Source organism: Podarcis bocagei (assembly GCF_964188305.1).
Source record: "Podarcis bocagei genome assembly, chromosome: 2".
In the NCBI taxonomy this organism is placed as follows: Eukaryota; Metazoa; Chordata; class Lepidosauria; order Squamata; family Lacertidae; genus Podarcis; species Podarcis bocagei.
Genome location: NC_138126.1, coordinates 73,890,065 through 73,916,340, shown reverse-complemented (window position 1 = coordinate 73,916,340; position 26,276 = coordinate 73,890,065). Strand labels below are relative to the sequence as shown.

Genomic DNA, 26,276 nt, shown 5'->3' with positions numbered 1-26,276 from the left:
TTCAGAAGGTGCTTCCAGACAGGAATTTCCTGAAAATGAGGCTAATAGTTTTAATGATGGCTTCTAGACGTTTGCAAATTAAGGGTGGATTGGCAAAACTGAGTTTTAAGGCTGCTTCTAAATATATATGTGTTATCTACAGAAGGCTGAAGGAGAAGAATTGCAATGAATGGGAATGAATTCCCCAAAAATTTTCCACACCAAATGTTCAGCTTGCCCACACGTCTATTTATTGATTTATCTACCTCTTACTTGCCAAAGTGGCTTCTAAGCTGTTTACAAGTATAAGCGCAAACACAAAATTTACTTGGGAGGAAACCTGATTTTTCTGGCTGCCCCTGAAAGGTTAAAAGCGGCATCTGCAAGCGACGTTTTTATTGGTTTGTTTTGTCCAGGTCTCAGTGATTTACGAAGGCCAAAGTGGGATTTCCGAAAACGGCCTTTCTTTTAGATTTGGACAGAAGTAAGGACCGGGAGATTCCAGCCGAATGAAGTCCTAAAAACGGGGCTAGTTCCTAGAGTTTGAGGCTGCAGTCTTACATCTCGCTTAGGGGGAAATTGAACCCGTGGGGAGGGACACCCCTTGGCAAGAATATAGGAAGGTGTCCCTTGCCTTCCAGTGATCCTCAGGTGATCCACTTCGGTGGATCGCGCCAAAACTAGACTAAATGCATCCCTGGAAAAATGCAGCATATTCCCCGTTCTTGCTCATGCTTTGTTTCAGACACACGTCCCATTGACCTCAGGGATACTTCCTCTCGAGTAACTGAGCCTCGGGGTTGCTGCTTAAATTTCCTACCCTGCAAAAACGACCCATAGCCCTTTTTTTTTTTGCTTGTCACAAGAAGGGCTGCCATTTCGTGCGCAGTTCCCGGGGATTAAGCCGGGATTCACTTTTGAGGAGACAGAGCTTGCCTAATTGCATTTTCTGAAATAAATATCAAACCTCTGCGGATTTCCCCGTTCTAATAGCCCGATCCCTAAGCCGGTTAAGTGCCCGTTTATTTATTTATTTGAAAATAAATTAGCGGGGCTTCCTTTGCAAGTGCCACTTGGGGACAGAATATCAGCCTAACAGGGCGATTTAAGCAGACTGAGGAGGAGGTGGCTGAGATCCCATGCAGGCGTGACTTGAGAGTCACACTGGACTTGGTGTGATTTACCCCCGAGTAAAAGTGCATCGGATCCGGCTTCACTGTGGTTTCAAAAACCCCAATACTCCAAGCTGACCTCCAGCGAAGAAAGCAGTTTCCTTAACGTTTTCCCGAGCTGAGTTTACGCATATACTCCCCGATCGCATCTCCTGCCCCACTGCGGTATACAAGCCCCTTTGAGGTGGTCGCCAGCTGGAGCCCATGATGACGCGGTTTTAAGAGGATGCAACGCATAACCATTGAACTAAATGGGCGTCTTGACATTCGCTTTCGCCCACTGTAGTTATGTCGCAAACTATCCTCAGCGCGGATTAAACGCACCCGCAGCACTGGCGCTAGAAGGATTCATTCTCCCCACAGTGTAAGGAAGTATCCTGGGCTCATAAATGGGAGGTGGGGGTGGAAGAGGAGAAACAGAGAAAGAAAAGAGGGCGGAGAGAGAACCTCCAAAAAAGTCCAATAAACTAAAAATCCAAAGCTAAAAACAAGCAAAGAGAAAGTCTAATAAAATACTAATCCTCTCCCTACGGCAAGATATTTTTTCCTACCAGTTGGGGCAGGAAAAACTTTTAAAACAAACAAACAAACAAACAAACAAACAAACAAACAAACAAACAAACAAACAGAAACAGCCTCTTCAGTTGTAGGCAAGAGAGGCGTAAGAGAACATCTCTGTATTGATTTAGGACTATAATGATTTGTTGACTTAGGAGCCCAATGCAACTGGCCCTGGTAGCCGAGTTTACTCGGCGGATCCTGTCCGTGCTGCGCTAGCGATTCCGACCTACGCACAGACTTGGAAGTCGCGGATCCTTTGATTTCAACGAAATCTCTTGAAGCGAAAGTGTGCTTTGGGGTGTGTTAGAGCTACAAGTTAGGAAAGATATTAATAATCAATATATCCTCTCCTGCCACCCTCAACATTCCCACACCCACAAGGCCCAGTCCATATAAAGTCAACACCAATGGGATTGTTACTCGGATCCCGAACACTGAATTTGTAGTTTCTTTAATTCCAGGGGAATTTAGCGTTTTAGGGCCACGCGCTTGAAATGAACTCTCACCGAAAGCGGGTTGGGCACAGTCAGGGAGACGGAGCCATCCGCTTAAAAAAACCAGTTTTGTGAATCAGGCTGTTGGCGTTCAAACAATATGTACACGAATATAAGGAAGGGGTGGCCAAAACAAAGCGAAACAAAACAAACCGCACAGGAAATGGGGCCTTTTATATATGGTTCCCTGCTGGTTTTAGGGATTTTGCACAGCTCTAACACACACAACATATCAAATGGCATTTCATTTCGCCGGGATTTACTTTCACGCAGTGGGCACGATCCAGCAACAAACCCTAACTATGTTTAACTGAGAAGTCCGACTGAGCGCTATGTAATTCTCCCTTGCGGATTATGTTTCCTGGGGGGAGTTAAGCAGGTACTTGGCTAGGCCGCTTAATTCAATGTGACCTTCCAGGCCAAAGCAGTGCATTGTTGCTTGGAATTAAGTCTCAGCGAGCTCTGGTGAACCTGAACCCACAGCAATGCACCTTTCTGAAGTGCTTATTTTGGGCTGGATCGTGTCCAGTGTTCTCCTCCAGGGCACTCCAGGACAAGCCTCTTAATTTATTTTAAATCTCCGCTTTCTGCAATAATTTAAGTACAGCGCGCAAATGCCACGTTCTGTCCAGCCAGCGCCATTCACAATGCCCAGCACGTGCAAACGAGCGCGGCCCTTGCCTTCTCCTACATTAGCTAAAGGCGCGGTGTGGTCGCTCCCCTACGCAGAATGCGTAGACTCCAGCATGTGGGCCGGCGCTCTACAGAGGGCTAAAGAAACGAGGCATTTCAGAGGGTGTCTCCTATTCTTTCCCGCCTCTGGTTTGTTTAAATATGCTTAAACTTAGAGCTGAAGTGCAGGGCTCTGTCCTGGACGTGTCTCCCGGTCTCACTGACCAAGTTAGCTGCAGTCTACCATCTAAGGAAATGCGCCAAGGAAACGCCGCGCAAGCGAAGCACCACCCAATGAAAGCGGCCGGGGCCAAGACTCGCCTGGGGGAAAAAAGAAACCCACAAGTTCCTCACTTCTAGATCAGACGGCACAATTGTTTTTGTTTTGTTTTGAAAGATCCTTTCATGGCCCCACGAAAAAGAGCGCATTCATAAAGGCTTTCTACCCGGATGCCTGGGCTCCCTCTCTCTCTCCCCCAGCAATCGCCCGAAGAGAAAATAGATTTCCTGCTTGGTATTAAATGGCTGCATTTAATTAATGCAGGAGAGAACAGTAAATTCTGAAAGATGGCTCTCCTGGCCAAGACCCGCTTTTCCCATGCTACGGAAAAGGACAATGATCTGGGGCGGTCTCAATGATCTCAAGATTATTATTTGTTTACGGCCCAATCCTGGGCATGTTTACTCGGTTGAGCTTGCTCCTTAACGATCGTAGGATTGCGCCTTCAGCAGTGCAATGGAGCAGTGATTTCGTTTTAAATAAAGCCTCGCTCGCGTTTCTGGAGGCCTGTCTCTCTAGCGGCTTTAAAGGGCCAACGACGCGCCAGGAAGGGCGCCTTTCCATTGCCGCCTTCTCTACCCCTGGGCCCGGGAGGCCCCAGACTCCTCAGAAGGGCTCGGGGCTGCTTGGATCCTGCACTCTGCGGATCCTGATTTTCTGTGGGAAATCACCTCTGATGCTCCTCCGGGGAACTGGCTCCAGCCCTGTGGTCGCGGCCTGAATTCGCCCGGGGATTTCTCCTCCGCCGGGAGCCCGCAGCGCAAAGTTTGTTGCGCGTGGATTCTTTGGTCCTTAGGCGCCCAAGTGAGGCCCAGTCCCTCACCTCGTTTACTGTGCGCCATGCACGTTTTCACTGGGTTTTGCTTCCCAAACCGCAGTCTCCCCGACCCCCACAACCCTTGGCGTATAGGGTGCTTCCTTGGATTTCCTAAAGCAGGCTTGGAGCTGGAGCTTAGCCGAGTCCACTCAGAAGTAAATCCCGTTTGGTTTCTTACTCCCGAGTAAAGCTGAGGCCGCTTGCGTGCGAGCCCGTTGCTTGGGAGTAAGCAGCGAGGCGCGCGTCTAAGGAGTGAGTTGCGCGGCTCCTACACAACATTCGACGGGGACTTTCTCCTCCATGCTACCCAACTCTGTGCACGTTTATTCTGAAGCAAGTCTCGCTGTCCTTGGTGGGACTTCCTTCCGAGCAAGTGGGAATATAGGGCTGCAAAAATTACCTTGGTTAAGGAGATGGCAAGCACAGAGCAGGTCAGGCCCAGCTCAGCCTTGTTTTCCTGCATGGAATTATGCATTTTGCTGCCTTCAGTACTGTAAAGCAGATTCCCCCATTCCTGAAATACTGCCTCTTTTTTCACTACGAAGGAGCTAATTCTAATTACAAGCTATAGAACTTCCCTTCTCTTTCTGTAGATCTTCCTAGCATAAGGTGATATCGACCAGAGATGGCTTAGGATCTGTAAAAACAAAGCACCCTTGGACAGTCCCACCAGGCCAGATCCCCCGGATCTCTTCCTCATCTTCCAACAACCGGCGCTTCCTCTTAACCGCCTCCTGCCCCAGTGGCTCCCTCTCCTCGGATTTCACCTGGGACTCCTCTATTTGGTAGACCGGTGTCTAAATAAGGCTGGAGGCTGCGCTCCTCTCGGCACAGGCGCACCTACGCAGGAGAAGGCCGCGCTACCTCTGGAACAAACTTACTTGGATGTCCGTCCCCTGGGACGCGCACATGGGGGGGCTTACTTCCGAGAAAAGCTCTTTCTCGACCTGGGCTCCATCCGCGTCCAGCCAAGAGGCGGGAGGGCCCAGGGGAGTTGGCGATGGGCTCTTACGGGCTGCCTCGGAGTTGTCTTCAGGCAGGCCTGGGAAGTGGCTGGGTTGGTTAACCCTGGGAGGCGGGCGCCCGAGGAGAGAGCGGAGCGTGGCTCACCCTGACTCGGGGCTCCGTGAGGTTGGTCCACACCGCGATCTCCTCCCTCATGCTCATGTCCGGGTATCGGTTCCTCTGGAAAGTGGCCTCCAGCTCCTGCAGCTGCTGGCTGGTGAAGTGCGTCCTTTGCCGCCTCTGCTTCTTCTTCTTCGCCGGGTCATCCACGTTCCCGTCGTCGCTTTTCTGCACGCCGCTTCGCTCCTTTTCTGCAAAGGCAAAGGGCCGGGCATAAGGAGGCGAAAGAAAGAATTACAATTAGAAAGGGCGGGGGGGGGGGATAAAAATGTCCAAACTGCTTCTCCTAACTCCCCAGCCCAAGTCAGCGCCACCAAACTCTCCTTCGGAAAGGAATCTGAATGAGGTCTGGATTTGTAGCCCAAATCTTCCTCAAATGCATCTTTGCACAGCAGCAGGAGCTGCTGGACTGAAACCATCGCGTCTGTTTTAGAAAGCCTCATCAAACACAACCCAGAACCAAGGATTTTCCATTACAAAAGCAAAGGCCAATCCAGCCCGGATCCTGACCTAGTCTTCCTTTTACGCAAATGACAAGAGATTTTGTTTTGTTTTCATAATATACTTTAAGAGATTCAAGGTGGGGAAAACATTTATTTAAAAGGCGTGGGAAACCTTTACAAGTCATTTCTTTAGGCACTTTTTAAAAGTCTCTAAAAACAATGAAGAATTCACATCGATTTTGTTGTTGTTGTTTTTGGATATTTTCCTAGCAGGCACCAGGACACAAAATATACTCCCCACAAGGGCAAAGTTTGAATTTACTTAACCCGAAAACGAAGCCTTTCACACAACTGGATTAAATTTCTACTTTGGGCATTTGGATTTTGACAGTCAAATGATTTTTTAGTTAGGTAAAATTTAGAACCTCATTTTTCTATGGTTCCTTAAATAAAGTAAAACAACAACAGCAAAAACAAAATACATTTGATCCCACCTACACGTTTCAAAAATGGAAATTATATGATTTTTTTTCAGTTTCAAAGTGCAAGATGTGTGCACGTGCACACACAATTTAAGGCAAAACACAATACCTGCTAGTTAGTTACAGTACAGCATGTACAACTGGTACAAGCTTCTATTGGCACATTACATCAAGACCGGGGCTTCACTCTACGACCCTCTGAAGTCAATGAAGGAAGACTTCGAGGGCAAGAGCTCCATTGACTTCAACGGGCAAAATTTAATCATATTCTGAACTCTGCCTGACATCCATAGGACTTTCAAGATGTCATAGGTATGCGCCCTGGAGTGCAAGTATCCTCGCCTTCAATTGACGCGCTTCCGAATAAATACGCACAGGATCGTGCTGCCTGGGCAGTGGTTAAATATATTGCCTTTTGCTGGTTCGATGTCTCCATATTTTTATTCCTGCTTAATAATATTAGTATATCTACTTAAATTATACAACGTTCATTTTATAGCAATGCATTCTACAATGGGGCGAGGGGCGGCGGCGGCGGGGAAATTATGGCTTCTTACTTCTTTAAAAGCAATATAAGAGGAAATACCTAGAGAGGTCAATTTGATTTCAGTGAATTTCGTGGTTCACCGGAACTACGGTGCTAACATATTAATGTAGAAGAAACATATTTCAGACCGGCAACCTTTTTCTATCATGCAGCACGATCCTCTACTTGTTTACTCAAGAGAAAATCCCAGAGTCCAATTGGGACTTGCTCCCAAGGGGTTGCCTCCTAAGGTGATGCTTTGAGAGCACTAATCATTTCGTCTTAACTGAAGCTATTCAGCTTGCAATCCCTGGCAACAAATATTAACCACTGAACCCAGCGGCACTTTCTTCCGAGTAGAAACGTTTAGGGTTGGGTTACCAGCGGTCTGTTTTTCTGCATCGATATATTCGTTCATTATTGCAGAGTCACTCCAATTTTACGGGCTTGCAAATCGGTTTTTAAACTCATATTTTACGAAGTATTTTATCAATAGCAATAGACACGTGTGTTAACCGATGATGATGCGTTGCGCGTGTCAATCGTAGTATGCAAACAGGAGTCCATATGCAAATCTTTTCAGGTGGGATTATGCGTACTCCACACATAATCGACTATGCAAACGAAGCAAATATTATGAAAACCACCCATTTTACTCGACAACGCTTTAAAAAAAAGGTAACATCCTCAAAATAATTGCAGTAAGTTTTAAAACAAAGGGACTATGTATCTCAGCCATAGGCTGTTGTGTGTGTGCAGAATGAGAGCGATTTTGTTCTCACGTACATAAAACTTTGCTTTGTTTTTAACAGGCTGATGTATAACAACATTATTTGAAGTCCCAGTGCTATGGCATTGACTTAGGATCGTCACCTTCTAATTTCTCTATGTATTGAAACGCACAAATTGTAATTGAATCCGTGCGTAAATATATGTACAACACATCAGTGTTTATGTAATTAACAAACCAAACCAAACCATAGCACAGGATCCATCAAACAGCAACCTCTTTCCTCCCATTGATTTCAAAGGTGAGATTAAAGCATACACTTTAATCAGTGGGATGTGGGGGGCATCAGAATCTCCCCCCATACACACTTTGTTTGGATCGGGAACTATGTGCCATTCTATAGAGCGAAAAGAATTCCGTGTGCTCCTATCAGTGTGTGTAAGGCACGCACAGCACACATACAAACACGCGCACGCATACCCCTCAAGGACTCACGCGAACAAGAGTGAATGCGCTTTAATTCGCATCTGGAATGTTTATCCTAAATCCAAGGCTTAGTACTGAATTAATTTCCTTGAAATGTATTTCCTTGAAACGTCGTTTTATGTATCGGGCAGTGAGGATCTGAAAATCCTAAATAAACGAGCTCTCTACTCCTGCAAAAAACCCTCAATCACCTTTAAGTCACCGACTAATGCCTATCCCCCGCTCTGGCTGTGCTTAAACTGACTCCTGCGTCCATCTGGGAGCTCTGAAAGCAAAGAGGCGAGTTCAAACGGTTACACGGTTCAAACCCCAAAGTGGTAAATGACCTTATTGCAGCCTGCGATAGCCCTCTTTCCAGTAAGCGGTTTGCAAAGCAAACAAGGCCTGGAACGCGCTCGCCTCGTTAAAAGTTTCCTTGGTGGTGTCCAAGCCAGAAACCCATCGCTACCCAGATCCCACCCACTCCGGCCCCGGCTGGGCTCCTCCACCTCGCCATCCCTGGAAAGAGCAGGGCTAGCTGGCTAGCAGCACAGGGAGAAGATTTCACTTTGGGGCGCCTCCTCGAATTGGTAGAGGGAAGGAGAGCTGCCTCTGAGACAGACAGACAGACACACACACACACACACACACACACACACAATATACACACACACACACACACACACACACACACACACTTATATATATACATATATACACACACATACACACACACACACACACACACACACACACACACATATAAATTATATACATATAAATCTTTGGAAACGCCATCCATCAAGGCGATTGAGATCTTGGCCTTTGATTTATCCGTCTTGCCCGTTTCATTACAGGGGAAAAAAAGGGGGGTCTGCCTTCTCCAACGGGCCTCTGATACAGTTTCAAATCATAACACACATTAGGCTTAATTGGTCTTAGCACATTTTTCCACTTAGAAGAAGTGAGAGGTACTTTGTGTCTTGGCGTGGACTAGCGCGGGCCCTGCTCGCTGAACCGCTTTGGGATTTATGAGCCACAGTTTAGGGGGACAACGACCACTGGGAAAGGTCCCCCCTCCTCTTTCCCACAGCTCCCTCTCCCCGCATCAAGACACATCGGCCTTTCAGCCTAGGCCCGGCCGCTTTCAAACTGCCTTTGGAAAAGAAAAAGGGGAAAGGAGGTTTCTTTCTTTATTCCGTGACTTGGATTTAAGGCGCCTCCTTTGCGCTGGAGCTGCTAAAACCGAAGCTCCTTATGATTTCAAGACCTCGTCAGAGCGCCCAGAATCATCGATTTCCGTGGGGAAATCTAGAGGCAATAATGACCATTCCCAGCCCTGTTTTTTTTTACTGCTTTTGTTACACAAATTAGGTTTGTTTTAAGTTTTCCTGCTACTCTTGATCCATTTTCCTTTGTCTACGGAGCTTATGCAGTGTATATGCGTTCTCGGTATATCTATATTGTGTAGATGGCTGCGCGTGTGTCTTACAGATCCGTATGTCGAAAGTTATAACTGTCTATGCAAAGGAAAACGCGGGGGGGGGGGGAGGTTGTTCGAGAGTTATAAAAAGATACTTAAATTTAAATGAAGCCAATATATGTTTTGCCCTGGAAAACGAGGCTGCGATCCTGTGCACACTTACGCAGAAAGAAGTGTGGCACAATGAGACTTGATCGCAAGTAGATATGTATGAAATTGGCCTGCAAGTCCCAAAGGTTTCCGTAGATCTCCCTTCCAAGGGTGCACGCAGTATCCCGGCCATAACCTCTTCCTGTGCTCTTTTAAGCTTCCAACCCTCCCCATTCACTTCCAGGTTACAATCTGTCATCGAGGCCTCTAATCGTGGTTTGGGTTTCACGGGATCTTAACCACAGAGCTCTGGAAATTAAATGGCAAGGCAAGGAATAGGGCCGTATGTACCGACTTGAGGGACACGGCCTGGGTGTCTGTGACTCTGTTTTGTGTTGAAATAAAAGATAACCTTTTCAGCGGAGGGGCCTTATTATATGCGGGACATCCGCCAAAATTGAAACAGGCAGACAGTTTGGAGAGGGAAGAAAAAGAAACCCGAAAGTCTCCTTAAAATAACTTTAAGCATTAACTTTAAGGCTGCGATTATACTATGGACGTTTACCTGCGAGTAAGTTTCAGTATAAGCATCTACACACACACACACACACACACACACACAGAGAGAGAGAGAGAGAGAGAGAGAGAGAGAGAGAGAGAAAGAGAGAGAACCACACACCCGTCCCCTTATTTTGGCATCTTCTAAAAATGAATTTTCCCTTTACGAAGATATATTGTGACATAATCCAAGTTTTACGTGGGCAGCCTATGGAATAATATCTGAATGTCTGGATTTCTCAGTCTTTCTCTTGTGTACTCCCACCCTTCACCTCTTCCTGATTTTTGATGGGTGCTCCCCCATTCTGACAGAGAGGGAGATTTTTACATGTTGTACGCTTTCCAGGATGGAAAAGAAACCCATCAGAGCTGACATGCTTTCAGAAACATTCTACAAAAACCGCAGTCGGAATGGCAGCTCTCAAATAAATTTATAGCACATAAATTTATGTGCGTGTGCAACGCCAATATTTCGCTTGGATGTGGAGAGCAATATACGACTATATGTTAGAAAGTTTTAATCCCTCCGCGCCTCTTTCCCTTTCTGCATTCTGCATTCACCTATTTGGTTAAAAGACAAAAGTCCTCCGGTGTAACTTCCCTTGGTAAGGAAAGCAGGCATTTGCCCTCTTTTCTTACGTGACGCAAACAACCCCAAGAACGACGCCACTCGAAGGACGTCAGCCCTTACCTGGGACTTCGGTGTCGGACGATTCGCTGGCTGAATTCTCGATCGCTTCCCTGGCCTCGGACGATCTCTGCAAATGGAAGCTGGAAGCCATGTCGTGGGGCGCCTGGGGAGCTCTCAAGCCGTCGGGAACCCTTTCCAAATTCATCCCACCTTTAAAGGAATCCATAGCAAGAAGAAGACTCAGTTGTGCCCGCCTGTGCCTTCGGGGAGGCGCGCGCGCTGCTTTCCCAAGACAGGGCGAGGGTTATTCCACAGCGGTTGCAAAAGGAGAAGTCTGCTTTGGGGTTTTGCTCTGATTTTGACGGGTTAAATCCACTCGGCTTCGAGCTGGGCTTGGCTCGCTGCGGGACAGGCGGCGCCAAGCCTCGACGGGCTCTGGCTGCATATGCGGGGCAGTGGCAGCAGCCCCCCGCGCCAGCCAGCCCCTTCGAAGGAGAGCAGGGGGGCCGAGCGCAGCAGCAGCAGCAGCAGCAGAGCGCAGTGGCGCGAGGTGGCCGCTGGCTAGCGAGGGAGCTCCGAGTGCGCTGCCCGCGCCCGTAGGTCTGTAAGCTGTCTCGTAGCTCCTCCCTCGCCGAGGTTCGAGACCTCCCCGTCCCTCCTCGCGCTGAGATGCCTTCCCTTCCACGCTGGGCCGGCCTCAAGGGAGCTGCCTGCGAGCCGGCGGCCCAGGCGAGCGCTCTCGGGGGCTGGCGGCGGGGCGCATTTCTTAAAGAGACCGCGCCTGGGAAGGAGCGCTCTCGCCTCTCTCTCCCGGGTGGCTTGGCGCTGCTCTCGCTCTCTTGCCTCGCCTCCCCTCGCTTGGCTTTAAAAGAACCGAGGCCCCGGAGCAGCCTGGAGCCAATCAGGTGGCTCCTCTTGCCTCTCCATCAGCGCCTGCCTCCTGCCAGGATTTATGGCGCAAGCCAAGGTCCCATTCCAGCCAAAGGGGACCTTCTGGCATTGACATCACCGGAGAGGGAGGGGGAGGAGGAGGAGGAGAGGGGCTGGGAAAAGGTAGATCGCTCCCACCCCACCCCCGCCAGTCTCAAGGAGGTTTTCCTCTAGGGAACGGCCATAGCTTTTAACCACATCCTATTGGAATCCACGAAGCCTCCCACGCCACTTCAGTGGCATCATACGGCGCCCACTCTTTGGTTGCCAGTGCGCATGCTCCACTTCAAAGGGGATTAGTTCCTTCCTAAGAACTCCTGTCCCAATTTACCTGTAAACGAGGCTGGTTGGAGACCGAGAGGCTGAGCCGCCAGTAAACTGGCCATAGGATCGGCTTGTGCGGCTTTTTTGGGGGGGCGGCGGCGGGGATGGGATAGTCCAAATTGATCCTTAAGGCTTCCTTCCCCAAACTTGGGAGTGAGCCCCACTGAAGACAAAAGGGTTTACTGCTGAGCAAACCGGCACAGGATTGCTGATAAAAAAGTGGGGGCATGGGATGAGCTCCCAACACCATTGCGACGCTCACGTGTGGATTTGCTCGGGATTATCATGTCTCACCTTCCCAATAGAACTTTCTGTGCCGATAGGATTGCTCAAGCCTAAACGACTTTTAGGCACAGGACATAAGCCGCAAAAACCAGCCCGGGGTGTGTAGTTCTTTCGGATTAAATCGCGTTGTGCAAAACGGGCGTGCTACTGCTTAGGACTCGTGTAAGGTCAAGGGGGGGGGGGAGCACGAGAACGAATTCAGCCGAGTTGCTCTGGTTTCGGATAGGGTGGTGGCACAATGTTCTAACTTCTTCTAGGGGTTCGGAGGTCCCTCCGCGCCCATCCATAAATTTAAGAGCGACAGAGAACATATTTCACCCCTGGATATAAATCCCCATCTAAAAATCCAAGTACAGTACAGTGTTACTCAACAGATTTTAAAGAAAAAGCAAATTAAAGTATTCATTAGGACCCCCACCCATTTTGCAGGATAAAGCACCCCAGCCAAACACTCTCTCTGGGACTGCTATACAGTGGTACCTCTGGTTACGTACTTAATTCGTTCCGGAGGTCCGTTCTTAACCTGAAACTGTTCTTAACATGAAGCACCACTTTAGCTAATGGGGTCTCCCGCTGCCATCGCGTTGCCGCTGCACGATTTCTGCTCTCACCCTGAAGCAAAGTTCTTAACCCGAGGTACTGTTTCTGGGTTAGCGGAGTCTGTAACCTGAAGCGTCTGTAACCCGAGGTACCACTGTAATGATGGCGTGGAAAGGTTGAACATAGGAAAGTTTGTTACATATTATCCTTAAATATATCTGTGAAAGAACTTGCCTAGCTGCCTGTAAACTGGCGACCGGGGAGCGGAATCGGGAAATAATTTGTTTTCATAGGGCAAGAAAGGCAACGCCTTTCCCCCCTGGCCATTTTTGGAGCCTTTGGGCTGAAGGTGTAAGAATCCATGCCCCAGCCCCCCCAGCCCGCATTGCCGTGAGGCTGAATAAGAATATGCCCAATTGTTATCCTTGAAGGCCAGCCGGAGATTTCCTTAATGCGGGAAGTGGATTTATTTGGTTTAAAAGAGAGGCTTTTCTGGCGGGATCCTACCACCACCTGCCTGGGTAAGTTGCGGTGCCCCCAGTGTTGCTGAACTGAGCGATGGACTCATTTCTGAGACCCTTTGATCTCTTTAAAAAGTAGAGCCTTTGGGGAGTTTTCCCTCGCGAGGCGAAAACAGTACCGCTTGAGGATGCAGCCTTTGCATTCCGTGGGAATGTCTCCCGACCTTCCCGTGGCATTTGGATTGTAGCCCACGTGAACTGAAATTCTCGTTCTTCAAGTCAACCGGGAGGCCCATTAGGGATTGCCGCAACGTGCGAGGCTCTCATTCCATGCAACTTCGGGAGGACTACTTGGGAAACTGGTTGTGGATTACAGTTTGGAAATTAATCCCTTTTGCTCCTGTGGTTTAAAACTCGCCTCTCGGTTGTCTTAAAACTGGCCTCCTAATCTCGCCCCATTTTGCAGCCCAGTGACACTTTTGGGGCAGGTTGGATGATGATGGGAAGGTCGTAGCTGCCACGTGCGCGCGCGCGTATACATTTTGGTGACTCCCTAATGAGTTGTTTACAGATCTGTCGACCACCCTGAATTCACACACACATCTCAGCCCGAGAGGCCAACTTCTGAATCCGACTGCAAGCCCGCCGAATATTTCAAATGGGGGAGAGGCTCTTCCTATTCCTACTCCTTGAAATCTCTTCTCCAAACTGGGCTCAAGGGCAGAATATAAAGCCTGGCTCTCCCTTCTCCCACTCAATACTAAAAAGGAGACAACGCCACTTTCAGATCCTCCGGCAACCAATGTTGAAATGTTTCTCTCCAGGAGGCCGGCTCGGTAGATCGGTTGTGGTTTGATGTCTACCTAGGTATACTATCATTCGCACATGCACCATTACTAAAGGTATCAGCGGATAGCAATAAACCAGTCGATAACTCTCATAGAATCTACCTTACATTTATAAGTCCTTTAGTTGGCTATATACAGTGGTACCTCGGGTTAAGAACTTAATTCGTTCCGGAGGTCCGTTCTTAACCTAAACTATTCTTAACCTGAAGCACCACTTTAGCTAATGGGGCCTAATGCTGCCGCTGCTGCACGATTTTTGTTCTCATCCTGAAGCAAAGTTCTTAACCCGAGGTACTATTTCTGGGTTAGCGGAGTCTGTAACCTGAAGCGTCTGTAACCCGAGGTACCACTGTATAGAACTCTTAGTGTTGGTACATATTAAATTCCATCTTCACCTAGGAAGGGCTCTTGCACAAACCTGGGATTGAGGCATGTGGGCCTGGGGATAGATTCCGCGTCTACACACTGGAGAGTGCTCAGGATCAGAATTTCCCCCCATCCCCTATCACTCTGTCTTGTCTTTCGCCCACGCTAAACAATAAATGCAGGCTATAATGTTATTGAGCTTTCTTCTGCTTTACAACTTGTCTGTTGCGGACAGAATATGCATTTATTTTGGATAGGAATGCCGAGTGTGCATGTTAAAGAAAGAAATCGCGTCGCAAAGAGATCAGCTCAGAAGCTTGACCTTTCCCTGTGTCCTGTTTAAGGAAGCCTCCTCCCCGCCCACATTGTGGAGCATCTCAAATCCCTCCTGTAACCCCGGAAAAAGGAACACCGGGAGTGCTTCAGTGATGCCAACTTTACCATTTGCAAGCCTAAGCACAATTCCTTGGAAACTATTCTACAAGGCAATCAGGAGGCCTTGTTCCAAATAGAGGTGGTTTGGGTCGAGAAGGCCACTCCTTGCAAGATCTTCTTGCTTGGCAGGGCTGATGAAACTGTGGTCCTCCAGATGCTGCTTGACTTACAATTCCCATCATGCCTGACCATTGGCTGCCTGGGATGCTGAGTTTCGCAACATCTGAAGGGTCACAGGTTCCCTTCATCCCTGGTCTAAGCCGAGTGCCTATGCTGAAAGGATGGTCTCCCCAACAGACTGAAATCAGAGACAAACCTCTGTGTGTGTTTTAAAGGGCTGTGTGGGTTACATAGAATCATGGACAACTATCTAAAGCAGGAGTAGCAACAGCCCCCATCACCCCATGCCATTGTCATGCCGGCTAGGGTTGTTGGGAACTATAGTTCAACAATACCCGAAGGTTCCCGGGTTCCCTTCCCCCTTGAGCTAAAGGGTGTCTTCGTTTCCCACCTCCCAGGTTCAAAACAGGTTCGATTCGGCCCAAAATACTTTCAGAGAGAAGAAGAAATCTGTGGTTAACCTTCATGCTCCATATTCCGGGGGAAATGTCACTGGAGGGAGTTTTCCAAAAAGGGAATTCCTGTATTGGACTCTCTTCTTCTTTAATCGCACCCTCCCCAACTAATGTGCGAAAGGAAGACTGGAGAACTGTCTTGAACAGACTTTTCCCAGACAACACCAGAGCACACAGCTCTAACGCTGACTCAGGGCCGCCGAACCACTCCCCGGTTAAAATGGCCCTTCAGCGTTTCACTCTCACTTCTCTTGAAACCACCGACCCACCCACTTGCTCTGAAAGCGCCGGTTTCCTTAGAAGCTACTTGTAAGTAAGTGCGCCTAGGATTCCAGCCTTAATCCAACATCCCTGCGTTTTTCAGCTGCTTTAGGCTCGGATCCTAAACCCACAGTTTAGAAAGGCGCTTCAAATCACAGGGGCAAAAAACTTCCAGGGTGGCCGGGACAATCTTGCGTCGATCGCCCAGGGAAACTCCTGCGCTCTACAAATCCCTCAGAACAAACTCTGTGGCCTACACCAGGATCACTCCGGAATCAGGTGCCAAAGGCGGTTCGAGTGTCAAGCAGAGACTTGCCCGGGGGTTGTGTCACCAGAGGCTGCTGGCAAGCCGGATCCCCCAAGCTGAAGTAGCGGGTGGGGATAAATCATCCATAGAAGCATAGAATTGTAGAGTTGGAAGGAACCCTGAGGATCATCTAGTCCAACCCCTTGCAAGGCAGGAATATGCAGCTGTCCCATATGGGGATCGAACTCGCAACCTTGGCGTTATCAGCACCATGCTGTAAGAACCTGACATCCGTTCCTGAGGCCAACAGGACCCAGCAGTTTAACTCCAGCTGCATCATGGGCTGTGAAGGAACTCAAAATTTGAGCTCCCCCATGGCTCCGCTTGGAAACTATTTTTCATGAACATAGGATGCTGCCGTTTACTGAGTCAGACCATGAGTCCAGCAGCATCTCGAGGGTTTCAGGAACAGGACATTTCCAGCCCCACCTGGGATTGAACCCGGGACCTGTTGCAATGCGAAGCAGATGCTCTGCCCCTGAGCCGCGGCCCTTCCCTAAGTGGTGCAATGGTGCGGGTGATCTGTTAAACAAATGCACCGCCAGTGACCCGCATTCTCTGCCATCGTTATGATAGTTTCTGTTGACAAAGCGCCAGGGAGCTCTGGGATGGAGCTCTCAGAAACACCCCACTGGGGTATTTATTCTTTTATTATCTGCGTCTCTTCCTCCCCCCGGGGTCCAGTCCCAAAACTACGACCTCTGGACTGTGTTTTAAAGAGACAAAATATTTGCCTGTGCTGATTTCAGACACAAGGAGCCCAGTTTGTTTTGTGGGGTGTGTGTGTGTGTGTGTGTGTGTGTGTGTGGATTGGGAGTGGAGTTTTCCAAAATAAAATAAAAGACAAGCGCTCCAGAAGTAAGTTTGCTTAACCGAAACTCCCAAAGTCCACGGCAATTTCGTCTCCTTGAGTTAATCCCCTCTTATCGCCCCTCCAGCAGCAACGCATGGGCGAGAAAGGTGTGAAACCAAGCCTGGAGATTTGGGCTACACAAATGCAACCTGCCCTTTCTTTCACGAAATCCAATTTTCCTCAGAAAGGATGCGCCCTAAATCAAGAACATCGATTTCCCCAAACAAACTAGGGCTCGAAACCTGCTTCCTCTCCCGATTCACGTCGGAAGCTAATAGAAAACACAGCTGGATTTCTCCCATATGAGGCTTATCAATCGGCAGCAGCTAACAGACCAAGAGTGCTGTGGCACCTGGAAAACGAACTCGTTTCTTTGAGGGCATGCATTGAATTCGGCACACAATCCTGTGTCATAATTAGCGCGGTGTCTTGTCTCCTGTGTGAAGCCACAACGAGGTCCCTAACCACGTTCGGTGCGTTTTTGGATTCGCATGCATCCCCCCTATAAGTTAAAGGTCAACGGATGTAACCTCCAAGGCAGGCTCATTTCGTTTCGGAAATGAAACCCAGCATAAAAAAAGAACAATACGTTCTAATCTCCCCAGCCCTCATTTATTCCCTTTTTAATTTAAATTTTATATTAGTTTTACAAAGGGACGATCGTGGCACTGCTTGGTTCCAAAGGATGCGGATCCCCTCGCTTTCTGATCTTCCATGGTTATGGCAAAGTGCCATTGAGACAACCACCCATGAGCTGGTTGGACCAGCAGGGAGATGGAAGTTACAGAAACACAGGAAGCTGCCGTCACACCACTGGTCTGCCTAAATCAGTATTGCCTGCACTGGACGGCTGCAGCTCTCCTGGATTTCAGGCTCTACATTGGGTTTCAGGTGGGAGTTTTACTTACCTCTTTAATATCCCGCCTTTCCTCCAAGGAACTCAATATGGCATACATAAATGTAAAGGTAAAGGGACCCTTGACCATTAGGTCCAGTTGTGACCAACTCTGGGGTTGCGGCGCTCATCTCGCTTTATTGGCTGAGGGCCTACAGCTTCCAGGTCATGTGGCCAGCATGACTAAGCCGCTTCTGGCGAACCAGAGCAGCGCACGGAAACATTGTTTACCTTCCCGCCAGAGCGGTACCTATTTATCTACTTGCACTTTGGCGTGCTTCCGACCTGCTAAGTTGGCAGGAGCAGGGACCGAACAACAGGAGCTCACCCCATCGTGGGGATTCGAACCACCAATCTTCTGATCGGAAAGTCCTAGGCTCTGTGGTTTAACCCACAGCACCACCCAAGTCCCATACTTCTCCCCATTTTGTCCTCACAACGACCCTGTGAGGTAGGTTAGGCTGAAAGCGAGTGACTGGCCCAAGGTCACCCAGCAAGCTTCATGGCTGAGCGGGGATTTGAACCCTGGTCTCCCAGGTCCTAGTCCAGCACTCCAACCGCTACACTACGCTGGCTCTTTTCTCTGTCGTACCTGGAGATGCCAGGGACTGAAGCTGGGACCTCTTGCCTGCAAGGCAGATTCTTGACGCCTCAGCCACAGTCTGTCCCCTGGTATTGGCAATCAAATTGTAAAGAGCATTCACCTGAAATCTAAGGGGATAATTTTCCAGTGTCTGTGTTTATCACTGCACAATGCATCAATCAGTTAAAATCCACGTTTTCTCTTAATTTACTTGCCGGAAGAAATATGATTGATTGAATCAATCACTCTCCCCCCCTTTTTTCTTTTTTAGAAAAATGGCATGTTGTGGTGGGGAAATGACAAGTCTCCAATCGAAATCAGAGGCTCACAACTCATTTGCTGCAAAATCAACATCGACAGACTTCACCGAAAATGCTCCAGGGAAAGCAACCTGAGACTTCGAAGTTTATTTTCTTGAGGAACGCCCTCTGCATTGTTTCACTGAAAGTTAACACAAAGGGACTGAATTGCCATTATCTCTTCTTCAATGATCAGCTGAGTGGACTGGGAGGGAGGGAGGCTGCAGTCTGTGTTAGAAAGCCTGATATGGGAAGCTGCTGTGGCAAAGGGACAGGGCCTGTGACAGTCACAGAAGATGGCATTTGGGCAGGTGCAAAGGACAAGGAAGCTTTCTCTCTCTCTTTTTGCAACTTTTGCAAAAATGTAACTGTGATTCCTATGTTACCTTTCAACCATGTCACCAGAAAGCAATGAGAAAGATTTTGAGTTCAGTATAACTCTTATTTGGGCTGGAAGTTAAGCAAAAAAGAATAAATGAAACAGAGGAAAACAGAAAACAAGTTGCAGGGTATTTTGCAAAAGGCCCAGTTCATAATTGTTTTAAACACACAACTTGGGGCTCTCTAACCATGCTATGTTCCTCAACCCCACCTTTTTTGCTTGACATACAGCCTTACAAAGAGTTCTGTTGAATTTGAAAGTTTGTGACATTTTAGGGTTAGGAGATCCTAATATAGGCACTGTGGAGGGGTCAGTGATAGAGCACATATTCCTAGGTTTAGTTGCCAGCATTTCCAACCCAAGTACAGTGGTACCTCTGGTTACATACTTAATTTGTTCCGGAGGTCCGTTCTTAACCTGAAACTGTTCTTGACCTCCCGCTGCCGCTGCTGCACGATTTCTGTTCTCATCCTGAAGCAAAGTTCTTAACCCGAGGTACTATTTCTGGGTTAGCAGAGTCTGTAATCTGAAGCGTCTGTAACCCGAGGTACCACTGTATCTGGATGAAACAAGTCTGTGGCATACTGTTTTTGAAGACATGTGGATCTGTTAGGGGACAGAGCAGGTAAGACGTGGAGAGCCAGTGGCCCTCTAGATGTTGGTCTCCAGTTCCCATAAGCCCCAGCCAGCATGACCAATGGTTAAATATGATAGAAGTTGCAGTCCAACAACTTTGGGAGGGCACCAGGTTCCACACTCCCAAGGACTCAATGAAAGACAACTTCAGCTATGGGGTGGGGAGCCATGCCAGTGGAATAGATTTCCTAGCATAGAGAGATAACAGAATCAAGATAACATAGAGAAAAATGTAAATCTCTAGGGCATTTTAAATCTTCACAGGAAAGAACCGAGGACTTTGAAATTACAACATGCCACAACATGTGCAGCAGCATAGTGCAGTGGTTAGAGTGCCAGACTCTGGGGTTCAAATCCCCACTTGGCCACGAAGCTCACCGGTTGACCTTGGGCCAGTTCCTGTACTGTACCTCGCAGGGTTGTTGTGGGGATTAAATGAGGAGGAGGCTCCAACATACACCACATTGAGCTCTTTAGAGGAAAGGTGGAATATAAATGCAATGAATAAATAATGAAATAAATAAACAGTGGAAGAGGCAAGTCTTCCTTGGAACATAGGAAGTCGCCTTTCATCAAGTCAGTCCATTGGTCCATCTAGCTTAGCACTGGAGGTGCTCTCCAGGGTTTCAGATGGGATTATTTTCTCAGCCATACCTGGAGATGCTGGGGACTGAAGTTCTGCATGCAAAGCACCTGCTCTGCTGCTGAGCTCCATCCCTTCCCCTTCCTGTAAGCTTCCTACAATTATTTCACCATCATCATTTTATTATTTATACCCCGCCCATCTTCCTGGGTTTCCCCAGCCACTCTGGGTGGCTTACTGAAAGGCTGACAGTCCTCATGGAATCAGAACTTTTGTCTGCCTAAGGTCACTTCTTTTTACCATATCTGTTAATAGGATTGATATGCCGTCCCTTATCACATGGGAACCTCAGGGCAGGTCACAACATTTTAAAATACTCTCTGTGTCAGAGAGAAAATAAAATACAATTAAAATCAGAATCGCCAGTCCCTGTATTAAGTATTACAATCAGTAGTTACAGGGACCGAGTGGACTCCTTTATTTAATAGGGCCTAGTCAGTAGCCAAAGCAGCCACCAAAGAGGAACTTTCAGAAGCTAAGAGAGAATTCTTTGAAACCACGACCTCCTGTGCCAAAGATGCAACAGCTCAGGGTCTTCTGGCATAATTGCCTTTAAGTGTTGACACTCCTGCAGCCAATTTAAAACCAGCTTCAAAATCATAGCCTGTCCCAAGAGGCCTGGAGAATTGCAGTCTTGTAAAGTGGCTGGGCGCTGTTCCCACCAGAACAAGTACAGCCCCCACAGTCCACTGCAGGACCATCTCTTTGAATGCAAAGTTCTGCAGGATGTTTGAACGCCAAGAGGAAGATCCATCGACTTCTAACTATCCTGTTCTCTTCCTCCCTGACCCATTTTGCAGCCTTACCCTTTGATATGAAACTCTTTGCTCGTTTCGAAATAGCATCTGCTTAACACCCCAGCCCTCCTTGGGGCGGGGGAGACATTTATTTGGAACACTACTGATTCTATGCAACGTTGCTTACTCTCAAGGAGCGATGCTCACGATCGAGTGTGGCTGCCTGATTTTCCTGGTCAGGAAAACGTTCTCATGGACTAATGGGGTTTGTTTCCAAAAGAAGCAACCCCTTATCCCCAATTATCAATTTCTTTTCACTGAAGGGAATTGGATGCGTGAGCTACAAGGCCTGGTGGTGTCTGAAAACCTCCAACTGCAAGCAAATGATGGGTGCAGATGCATATTTGGGGACGTGGGAAGAGGGCTGCCTTGATATGGGCCCGCCCCACACAGACGACCATAGGCACAGATCAGCTGTAACGGGGGCAATGGGATTGAATCTCCGAGTGCGTAAAAGTGATATTTTTAATTGGTGCGTTTAGTCGTCCCGCCGTCTGCTCTTTTAGAGGGGTCTAGGGCTCTGAATGAAACCTTCGACCCCTTAAAAGAGTGGCACCCAGCGCTGGGCTCTGCCAAGTGGCTGGTGCGACTCTGCAACCCAAAGGGTCCCCGGCGCTCGCTCTTCCCTCCTGGCGCCTTTCAAATAGATCCGTGTCGGTCTGTCATCTTTTCCGAGCGCGGAGGGGCATCCGGAGGCGCCGGTTGGTGCCAGCGGAGCTCCTGCTTCCCTCCTCTTTGAGCTGTCAAAACTTACACCAGCCTTTTCCATTGCAGAGAGACAGAGGAGAGAGAGACCCACCCGTGGCTTTCAACGAAATCTCCCAGCGGAGCCTCCGGGGTTTGTGGCTTGGAGAGATCTTCCAAGCCAAACAACCAAACAACCGCCGTCGGTTGGTTAGCAGCCTTAGCCGAGTGGAAAAACTACCGAGGCAGCCTGCGATTGTCACCGCGGTCGATCTCAACCCGTCTCGCCTCTCTCGCCAGCCAAGAGCAGTTTGGTGCGGCAGAGCTGGGAACCAGGATGTAGCGGGTTCGAATCTCACCAAGCGACTCTTGTTATCTCTAGCCAATAGGGAAAATGGAGATATTGGCCCACCTTACAGGGTTGTTGTCGTAAAAGGCGGCGCACGTTATTAAAAACATGACCGCCGATCCCAAATGTGTCTGCCTTGCTTTGGAGGCCGTCCGTAGCTTTCGATGGGGCTTGCGAGGAAGCGCGCTTAAACGTCCTGCCTTTGTTTCACACGCATTCCTAAGCATATTTGGGAAGCTATTCCCATTGGTTTCCTCGGGATTTCTCTTCCAGGTCAGCATGAATAGGATTACAGGATTTCCTCAAGTGGCAGTCTCTTTTACGAATTTGTAAACCCACTAGAAGGAAATTTGTTGTAGTCAACCAGTGCTAGTCCTGCTAGACTATGGATGAGCACCACTAATTTGCCTCCATTGACTTTAATGTCTCTACTCTTGGTTGGATACAGCCCATAACCTGTATTCTCCCATGCCATTTCATCTGTATAAAGTAAGGGGGTCCAATGAAGTAGTGGACCTTATATCTTGTAATATGTTTTCCCACTCATACTAGTCGGTATGACGGAAGAGCGCCGGTTCAAATGGAGGAATGGACGGAGAGGATGGCAGATGAGCAAGATTTCACTAGTTAAACGGTTCTGATAGCCTTGTCTTTTTCCCCTTTTAAAGCAGACGCATCAAAGGACGCACGCCCACGCAGGATATACGTTTCAATCTGGAGTTGCGACTATATAACGTGTGTGGACGTAGGATCTCAGAAATAAAGGCCTTACAGAGACCTGTCTGGTTGTTAGTGCTCTTATTTGAGTCCACAAGAAACATCTAACCCACTCTTCCAAATATTTCGCCAGTAAAATATAGAGATTGCACGTTTGTGCTAAATTAATCTTGCCGCGCAATTCATGGTAAATTTATGTTCAAAGTGGGTTTTCTTCTTTAATCCTAGTAGGTTATTTTTTAATTCTTATTTAATTAGACGCTCTTTCTGCCCCACGTGTCTATCATTTGGAAGCTGCAGCTGAAGGGTGATGTCACCAAGCTCCTTTAATGCATGCGCATGACGTCACAGACTGGAACTAATCCCGGTCCAGAGGGCTCTCAACTTGGCGCCCTCGATAGCGTCCACTGATCGTCCTATGTCAGGACATCTTGAGGGGACTGGCTCTATTTTCCGCGGGGAAATTCTCCTATGAATGCGTTGGACGCCTTGTGGAAAAGTGCTAAACCGGAGTTTTTTTCTTACGTTATTATAGATTTATTTATTAAATTTATATTCCGCCCTCCCTCCTAAAGGTGCTCAGGGCGGCAAAGACAGAAACCATAAAACAATCAAAACACCCGAAAACATTTTTTAAAAAAATAAACTAAGAGCCATTCCAATGCACATATTTTGGAGAGCAAAAAAGAGGACACATTTGCCGACTTCTACTCTTAACTATGGATCGCAATGACGACTCTCATTTTACATACCCATGAAAAACAGGACATCGTTGGCTTGTTCGGGAACAACTACAGAACAGAGAGTCCATTTTAGGAGGATCTGGTGGGGCGAGGGATGCAGGGCCTATATCCAGCGTAAGGGGTCGAAGAGGCTTGGGAAGGCCGAACACAGGAGACAAGACGTTGGGAGTGAGCCAGCAGGAGAAAGGAGGAAGATGGGCACAGATGGGAAGGCAGGTGTCGGAGATGCGAGCCTGCACATCATTGAGGGTGTACTATGGAGGGTGAATGAAGACGGCAGGAGGGGGCCTTGGAGCAAAGCAACCTGGCGGGCGGAGAGAGGCTGGGGGAGAAGGTCCACCTGCTTGTATTTCAGTTCAAGACTAACAAGAACACAGGAAACGGTGAGAACTATCTGGTTCAGTATTATCTACACCAGTTGGCAGCTGCTCTCCAGGATTTCAGACGGGAGTTTCCCGCAGCCCTACCTGGAGATATGGAGAATTGAACCTGGGTTCTTCTTCACGCAAACCAGATGCCCTGCCATTCCCCACATTAATCCTATGCCCACTCAGTGGATTTAGGATCGCGCTGAAAGACATGGGACGCAATCCTAAATCACTTGTGTGGGATAGAGCAGTCAAGTCCAACATGAAGTCGTGTCATTGAACACCGTGGATCTTTCTAGCCTTGGCTCAGCTCAATCGCGCAGCGAGGCAATTTCAGGCTCTGGGTGGTCAGTGAAACTCCATACATGACTTTTCAGAAGTAAACTCCACCGAACTCAATGGGAAGTGTACAGGATTGCAGCCTAAAAGGCTTTGGGGTTCTTGTTTTTTCCTAGATGGCAGAGTGTTATAATTCCCTGACTTGATAGGCCAGGCAGGCTGCATTTGAGGGCCCTGCTACTGATTCCGCCGAGTGGGATCCTAGACCTCTAGAGCCCCGAGACCTCTGCCCTGACGGCAACACGGGTTCCTTACTCGGATCGGGCGGAAGCAGATTCTGTTGGAATCGGCGCGGGTCTTCCTCCCAGAGGCAAATGGGATTTGAGTCAGGGATGCAAGCAGGGTTGTGCGTTAACAGCAGCAGTGGAGTTCTCACTTATCTCTCTCGTGATTATTAAATCCAGATTTGGTGACTAGGTGAAACAGCAGCAAGGGCGGCCTGCACAGGGGAGCCGACCAGCCAAACCGTTAAGCCGGAGTACTCGACTTGTGCAGTTCCAGCCAAGGCGACATACACCGAACAAACCAGTCCGAATTGAACCAGATTGTGGGCCAGAGCCGCGCTTTAAAAGGTCAGTGCAGCCCAGCTCTCGCTTTCCTGAAAGGTCTGAGGTTTGTTTGCGTTCAAGGAATTCCAGCAACCTTCCTACTGAAGACCGAAATTACCCTGAACCGATTAACCCTTTGCTTCCCACGCCGACCACACACCTGAAGGCCTTTTCTCCGGCAGGTAACTTTCCTTTCACGAAAAGTGTCAAGGCACTTAAAGTGGAAGTAAGTAAATCCACAACGACAAACCTGTTTTCTTTTAATGTGTTGAGGGTCCCGGTGTCAGAATGGTTGCAAAGGCCCATCTGCAACAATGCTATCCAGAACCAGGATCCCGAGCCTGACATCTTATACACGCCTCCTCAGAAGTGTCCCATTGAGCTCGGTAAGCGACTTACTCCCAGGAAAAGGTGTATAGGGATTGCGGCCCAAATCTGCGGCCTTAAACGCATTTATTAGGGAGCAAGTCCCTCTGAACACAAAGGGACTTGTTTTTATCAGTGAAATGTAGAAGGTTGCGCAGTAAACTTCTACACGACTTGTTTTCTTTCCCGAGTCTGGGACCAGGCTAGAAGGAGTTCCTCCAATTAAAACCTGGCTATAAATCCGGATCTGAGCCTAAATTTCGAAGCTGCAAGCATGTTTGCTTTGGCTGAAAATGCAAGTGAATGTGTGGTTGGGACGCAGTCTGTTGGTCTTGCGACAACGGGACTGCACCGTTTTTTACTACATACAAGCCTCGTTCCTACAGGGCGGTTTAATCGTCGCAAGAAGCTATTCCCAAATGCCTGCATTCCCCTGGGAACAAAAATGTGCTGCGGACATAAAGTTCATCACAACACACTCACGAGAAGGCTGAAATGCGATTGTAAATCAAGCTTCCTACCTGGCCATCAATCAATTAAAAAACACGGTGCAAAGGTATTTGTATAGTTCAAATGCCAATGGTGGGACGCGGTGGCTTAAAAGTGGTACGTGTGAAAACGCGGTTTGGGGTTTCCGGATGGCGCTGCTTGGAGCTGTTCTGAGCCAGAATTGTGGAAAGTTGCAAATAGGCTCCCCCGCCTGACCCCCGCCCCCTATCTGTGTACAAGAAAAATACCTAGAGTTGTTGAGCTGGATCTGTACGTCCAGGAGCTCCTATGCGCTCTGGATCCGTATGCCTATGTATTTGTGGGTTTTTACAATAAAGTCTAACTCGATCCCATGAATGTTCAGACTGGGCGATTTCCCTCCACCGCTTGGTCGTTTTGCGACGGCTAATTTCTCAGTTGTTTTCTAATGTTCAAACTAGCAGCCCACGATGTGTGTGTGTTTTTAAACTTGATGATTCCTTTTAAAAGAAAGTCTCCCCGCCCATCTTGTACTGCCCGATCCATAAACCAGTTAAGTTATAATATAGCGCTGATTACTAAACAGGGTATTATGCACAGGACAGTAACCCTTAGATCTCACTTAAAAGCCACCTGGCAGCAAAATGTGGAATTCCGCCTCCCCCACCCTCCTCGATTTTCTGCAGGTTTATTAGCGCTAAACAGACTCATGTTTCGCCGATAAATTATTGAAAATCGTTAAAGAGTAAGTGACACCGTTTCCTCT

The 26,276-nt window shown here is 48.3% G+C and overlaps 1 protein-coding gene across 3 annotated transcripts in view; it reads right to left on the bottom strand.

Annotated features, from left to right (window-relative positions):
* Positions 1 to 26,276, bottom strand: part of PITX1 (paired like homeodomain 1) — a 43,707-nt gene that overhangs the window by 5,862 nt on the left and 11,569 nt on the right. For 2 of the 3 annotated variants that reach the window (XM_081185670.1, XM_081185672.1), the window contains 2 exons: positions 10,569 to 10,718; positions 5,086 to 5,291 (listed from right to left, as the gene is read on the bottom strand). In XM_081185670.1, coding sequence (XP_081041796.1) covers positions 5,086 to 5,291; positions 10,569 to 10,718 — 356 coding nt within the window. Of the gene's footprint in view, positions 1 to 5,085; positions 5,292 to 10,568; positions 11,285 to 26,276 lie in introns of those variants that run through there. The other variant, XM_081185671.1, reaches the window with a different exon arrangement.